This window comes from Sceloporus undulatus, chromosome 3 (genome assembly GCF_019175285.1).
Source record: "Sceloporus undulatus isolate JIND9_A2432 ecotype Alabama chromosome 3, SceUnd_v1.1, whole genome shotgun sequence".
Classification (NCBI taxonomy): Eukaryota; Metazoa; Chordata; class Lepidosauria; order Squamata; family Phrynosomatidae; genus Sceloporus; species Sceloporus undulatus.
Window position 1 is genome coordinate 235,925,261 of NC_056524.1, and position 6,437 is coordinate 235,931,697.

The 6,437-nt window shown below is 52.4% G+C and overlaps 1 protein-coding gene across 1 annotated transcript; it reads right to left on the reverse strand.

The window, feature by feature from the left end:
* Positions 1–1,611: 1,611 nt before the first annotated feature.
* PAQR9 (progestin and adipoQ receptor family member 9) lies at positions 1,612–5,134 on the reverse strand. Its single transcript, XM_042456031.1, has one exon. The coding sequence runs from the start codon at positions 4,947–4,949 to the stop codon at positions 3,819–3,821; it is 1,131 nt and encodes a 376-aa protein (XP_042311965.1). The 5' UTR covers positions 4,950–5,134; the 3' UTR covers positions 1,612–3,818.
* Between the last annotated feature and the right edge of the window lie 1,303 nt (positions 5,135–6,437).

A 6,437-nucleotide genomic window follows, 5' to 3' on the forward strand; every position in this document is an offset into this window, starting at 1 on the left:
AGGAAGAAACTCTGCTAGAACATGGCCACATAGCCCAAAAAAACCCCACAAAAAACTATGGATGCTGGCCATGAAAGCCTTCGACTTCACATAATCCTATGATTCCACTCCTAGAATTTCATCGTGGCAATTAAAGGGGATAATAATGCTCTAATGCAGAAACTTTGGTCCTCCTGGTATTTTGGACTTCAACTTCTAGAGGTTCCAGCAAACTTGGCCAACAGTCAGGAATTCTGGGAGCTGAAGTCCAAAACACCTGAAAGACCAAAGTTTGGGAACTACTGAAATGTCCCAGAAGAAGAATTCTGAACTTTTAATTTTTGTTTTGAGGGTACACTGGCCTAACTCAAGGCACACTGCTGATCTTGAAAACTACTATACTTCTGACTTGAATAGAAGACTCTGGTGCAGGGTTGGGTAACTTCCAGCAGTTCTGGCCAGCATAAGAGGACAATTGGGAGATATAGCCCCTCTGCTCCAAAAATCTAGAGAGGTGTACTTTACCCAGCCCTGATCTACTAGGAAACTACTTAACTAGAATACAGTAGAGTGTATACTTTTGATTCTAGATCCATTTTAGGTTCCAACAAGACCCAATACTCTCTCTCCCACTCTTGAGTATGGTTATAGCAAAGCTAGAAAGATAGCATTATCATCAAACATTGGTACCAACAGTATCGAGTCTGTCCATTTCATTAGGCAGAGTGAGGCGGTTGCCCCTGGCAGCAGATGATAAATGCATGGAGTGAGCAGCAGCTGCTATCCCTGGTCATTCAGTTCTGTTGAAGGACAGCTCTGTGTTCCACATGGCCTGTCCTACTCGCCTGATGCCCTAAGGTGAGCTGGAAAAGACTGCCCCACCACAAGTGCGAGATTGGCTTTTGTTAGAGAAACTGGGGAAAGTGAAGGGTACCATCTCATCATTCATCTCTAGCAGCAAAATTTCTTGGGCTGATCCCAGACACTGATTTCTGAGTTTATCTTTTATACTTCTGAGCTTTGCAGATGTATGCATTCTGTATACCAGCTCTATACAAAGGTGCTGATAAATATATGCACTGGTAAATGAGGATAATGGTTCATACACCTGACATAATGGGTGCTTGTCCTTAAGTGCTTATGTCACAATGATCACAGTTGGTTAGGGTTTTAAAAGCACCTTTTCCTCCCTGAAATAAAAACAGTTGGACCAAGCAATGCTCTCTGTGTCCACTATTTTCTCAATATTGTATAGCTTCACATTTCATTTCTATACTACTGTACTATGGGTTTTGTTTACTATTGATGTCTTAATACAATCAAAATTCAGAAGCAGCTGAAACAACATTATAGTCCTGAGATAACTGTCACTGTCAACACGAGCAAAAATTTCCAGTGCTTTTCAAGGGTTTATCATGTATCCTGAGTTGTCCACAGGTTACCAGACTTTTCTATAAACCTGTTAAGTCCATCTATAGCAGCAACAACCCTCCAGGGACATAGCCAAGCCGGGGGGGGGTCTTGGGGTCCGGACCCCCCCTTCCATTAGAAAAATGAATGGTGTGTGCTGCTGCGCCGCCGCACCCAACCCCATTATATGAGGCACTTAGTCTGGACCCCCCACCCCCCCCCCTTCCTAAAATCCTAGCTACGTCCCTGAACCCTCCCACTCTCTCAAGGCAAGAATTTGCCAAGGTTTGTTGGGAAATTCTCCCTCGGGGAAAACTCTGACTCATTCTCTGTTTCCACATAAGATAATTAGGAGGGCACAAAAATTCAGTGGCTGTTATTCCAGAATAAAGGACAGTGCAAACCAATCGATATTGCTGGTGACTGGATCCTGTATTTTGTATGACTTAAAAAAAACAACAACCCTGTGTCCAAAATTCTAGTCTGAATCCTGTTGGGACCTTATGGTGGCTTAATAGTCCATTACGCTGGCCTAACAGTCCACTTTTTGAACTGGGGTAGAGAAAGCTTGCTCCAGGAGTCAGCATAGTACCTCTCTCCTGGCAGGGATGGCTTTTTTGCTGACCCCTATCATTACAGAGCCCCCATCTGCACCATCACCTGTGTCAGCACAGCTATGCTGACCAACAGGATTGTGGCTCATGTATTAATTCTAAAGACAAGCCCTATCGTAACTATTCTTTCAACCTATGTGCTGCCCCCTATTCAAATATTGACCTTTCATTAATGACTTAATTATAACTGGGGTCTAATCTGCATTGCAGAAATAATGCAGTTTGACATCGCTTTTATTACGATGGATCAATGCGATGGAATGCTGGGATTTGTTGTTTTGTGAGTGCTCTGGTGCCACAACAAACTACAAATACTGTACTGCCCAAACCACAAATTGCAGGTTTCCATACACTGAGCCATTGCAGTTAAAGCAGTGTCAAAGTGCATCATTTCTGAAGTGCAGATTAGACTGCAGCGTTTGATTCACAGTACAAAATGTCCTGTAAGATTCAGGCGTTCTTGGGGTTTGTGTTTGTGTAGGTACATCACTTGTACAAGCTTTGTTTTGCTGTGTCACCAACAGCTTTTGAACAAATCATAACACGGCTTCCCTCTAATTCACAGTTCCACTTGCCTTCCGGCCAAGATCACTAATGAACAAATGCACAAAAGAAGTCTCAATTTGCTCGTGTCAAAAGCCCAAGTCCATTGCATAGGGCTTGCAAATGCTTTAGCAGAAGACACGCAGACACATTCTTGAGCGCATGGCAGGCCAGGGAAAGACACATGGGATTTGATTTTAAATTGCAATTGTTCATCAGTGCAGGTCTACTGTATATTGCTAATTGAAATATCATCTCCTAGAGCAGCAGTCTGAAATCAGTAGCTAGCATTCACGTGGTCCATGCATATTGTTCCCCTGAAAACCCTGATCCTAAGTGCATTAGCTGGGCATAAGCCGGACATAAGTCCACAAGGCTTACGATGAAATAATGCACCGAGGATCAATTTGTTGGGAGATTTCAAGCAATAGTTCTAAATGGCTTGCCTTTGTATCCTAAGCAGCAATAAATAGAATAAAGGGAGTACAGTACGGGGGGCTTGAAAGCCTGATCTTAAAGCCTACGTTTGTTTCAACTGAAACAGAAGTTTTCTAAAAAGGAGTTCAGTGCTGGATGGGACCTTCCTTGAACTCGGGAGAGCCAGCAGAGGCCAAGGTTTTTAATAGTACTATTCATGTTTCAGAGAAGAACCTCAAGGGGAAGGAGGCCTCCATCCTCTTGGTTTGAAGGAAGGACCTCAAGGGACACCCTTTTAGAGTAGGAAATACTTCAATCTTCTTTGCTTTAAAGAAAATCAAGGGATCCCTTGAAGGGAAGGAGACTTCCATCCTTTTTGTTTGAAAGAAGGACCTCAAGGGACACCCTTTTAGAGAAGGAAGGACTACAATCTTCTATGTTTTAAAGAAATTCAAGGGACCCCTTGAAGGGAAAGGGACCTCAGTCCTCTTTGTTTGAAAGAACTACCTCAAGGGACACCCCTTTAGAGTAGGAAACACTTCATTCTTCTTTCTTTGAAAGAAGCTCAAGGGACCCTTGAAGAGGCGGCCTCAATGCTCTTTGAAAGAAGAACCTGAAGGGACACCCCTTTAGTGAAGGAAAGGCTTCAATCCTCTTTGTTTTGAAGAACCTCAAGGGACATTCCTGAAGGGGAGGAACCCTCCACCTTTTCTGTTTGAAAGAAGAACCTGAAGGGACACCTCTTTAGCGAAGGAAAGGCTTCAATCCTCTTTGTTTGACAGAAAACCAAGGGACATTGCTGAAGGGAAGGAGGCCTCCATCTTCCCAAGGGACCCGGTGCTCCTGGAGCCTGCCTCAGTGCTGCTTGGCGGGGAGGCAGAGGAAGCGCCGGAGGACCAGGGCCAGGCAGAGGACCAGGAGCAGCATGTAGCCGACGGTGCCGGCGAAGGTGGGCAGGGGCCGGGCGGGGCTGCTGCTGCTGCTTCGGAGGAAGTCCCGGAGGCCCTGCTCGACGTAGAGCGTCTGGTCGTAGATGCTGAGGAAGGTGAAGAGGTGGAAGAGCTGGTGGCTGTGGCCCACGATGTCGAAGAGGCCCGGCTGGATGCGCTCGGGGATCTTGGTGACGTTGAAGAAGGCGGCCACCATCAGCCAGAAGTAGCGCCGGAAGAAGTGTCGGAAGAGCGTGGGGTTGCGGGCGCGGAGGTCGAAGAGCAGCCCCTCCAGGGCGATGGGGCAGGCCATGCTGAGCGGCGCCGCGAAGACGAAGGTGCGGACGGCGAAGGGGTAGGCGCAGCCCTGGGCGCGGCTCCGGCAGCAGGCGGCGGTGCAGGCCAGGGCCAGGGCCAGGGCCACGGGGAGGACCAGCGCCAGGTAGGCCTGCAGGGCGGCGCCCGGGTCCAGCTGCCAGCCCAGGCCCCGCTGCAGCAGCGCCGCCAGCGCCCCGGCCTCCAGCAGCCGCAGCCCCGGCAGCAGATAGTAGTAGTAGGCCACGGTGGAGGCGAAGCCGTAGTAGCTGATGGAGGCGTAGTCCAGGTAGAAGAAGGCGGCGCGCAGGCGGGGCGAGAGGCAGCTGAAGAGGTGGGCCGCGCAGCTCATGGCCAGCGTCAGCAGCACCCCCGAAGCGTAGCACCAGAGCGGCAGCAGCGCCGGGTGCCAGGGCGGCAGCAGCAGCAGCCCCGACAGACGCCCGAACTGCCCCGCGAACAGCACCAGCGGCACGAAGTGGGTCCAGAAGTTCAGCGTCTCGTTGGTGGGCTGCAGCGCCGAAGCCAGGCACTCGGCGGCCGAGCAGTGCAGGCGCCGGTAGCCCGAGAGGATGAAGCACTCCACGAACTCCTCCGGCACCTGGTCCCAGCGCAGCAGCCCAGGAGCAGAGGGGCGCCCCTTGGCCCGCTTGACCGCCAGCCCCGGCCCCGCCGGCTCAGCCGCAGCCTCCTCCTCCTCCTCCGGGGCTCCAGAGGCAGCCCTGGCCCCCGCCGCCCCCATCCTCCTGCTCTCTCCTCCGTCCCTCCTGCCGCCCTCCGGAGCAGCCACGCTCCCGGCAGCAGCAACGGCCCGGATTGTGATGTAAGCTCAGCCCCGGCAAAGAGCAGCAGCAGGAGGAGGAGGAGGAGGAGGAGGGCAAGGGACTGACTGGCGCCTCAGAGGAAGAGGAGACCCGGCGGCAGCGGCAGCAGCATCCCTCGCCTCCTCCCTCCCTCCCTCACCTTCTCTTTCTCTTCTTCTCTCCTCCTCCCTCTCTTCTCCCTTCTCTTCTTTCTCCTCCTCCTCCTCTTTCCTCTCCTTCGCTCTCTCTTCCACCCCTTCCTCTCTTTCTCCTCCTCTAATCCCCTTCCCTCCTCCCTCTCTTCTCCTCCCCTCCCCTCCTCTCTCTTCCTCCCCTCCTCCTTCCTGCTCTTCTCCCCTCTCCTTTGCTCTCTTTTCTTCCCCCTGGATCTCCTCCTCCTCCTCTTCCTCCTCCTCATGCAGCCGCAGCCGCAGCCTCCTTCCTTCTTCTTCCGCAGCCGGCGCCCAGCAGAGAGAGAGAGAGCCTCCCCTCCCTGCGGCCCTCCCTCCCAGGCCGGCCAGGGCCCCCCCGAGGGCCGCTGCTCTCTGTGGCCCAGAGCCGGCTTCCTCTTGGCCTCAGAGCCCAGCTGGACCCAAGGAAGCGCTCCAGTCCGGCAGCACCGATTGCCCATTGGATGCATCCAGAGGGCGGAAAGGACCCGCTTGGACCCCGCTTGGACTGCCCTGGGTCCAGGCTATGGAATTCTGGGATGGCCCCTTTGTTGTGGCACCCAGGATTCCATAGCCTGGACCCAGGGCAGTTCAAGCGGGGTCAAACCGGATCCTTTCCGCCCTCTGGATGCAGCCTCTAGAGTCGCAAAAGCAGAGCCTTGCTGCCCTCCCCTCCTCTCCATCTGTTGTTCCCTTCTCTAAACCCTGGAGGAACTCCTTCTGCTCTCCTTCCCCCCAACCTTCCTCCATGCTGCCTTTTCTGCCTCCTCATTCTCCCATTTCCAATGGGTTGGCTGTCCTTCTGTGCCTTCTGACTGATGGCCGCCCTCTCCTGGGCTGTTCTTGGCAAGACTGGCTCCGAGGAGGTTTGCCCTGGCCTTCCTCTGAGGCTGAGAGAGTGCCAGCAGCCAAGGTTAGCCATTGGGCTTCCAGGGCCCAGGCAGGATTGGAACTCCACTCTCCAGAGTCTCAAGGCTGAAACCACCCACCAGACTGGCTCTCCTAAGGGTGCCTCTCCTGTTTGAAAACTGACATATGCTTGTGGCTGGCAGCGGGGGGGGGGTGGTCAAGAATGAGAAACTTTGGCTCCAGTTTGCAAATTTATAGGACTCTGGAGACCCGAGTTCGATTCCCCACTGGGCCATGAAACCCACTGGGTGACCTTGCGCAAGTCACATGCTCTCAGCCTCAGATGAAGGCAAGGGCAAGCCAGCTCAGAACAAATCTTGCCAAGAAAACCCCATGATTGAAGCCATT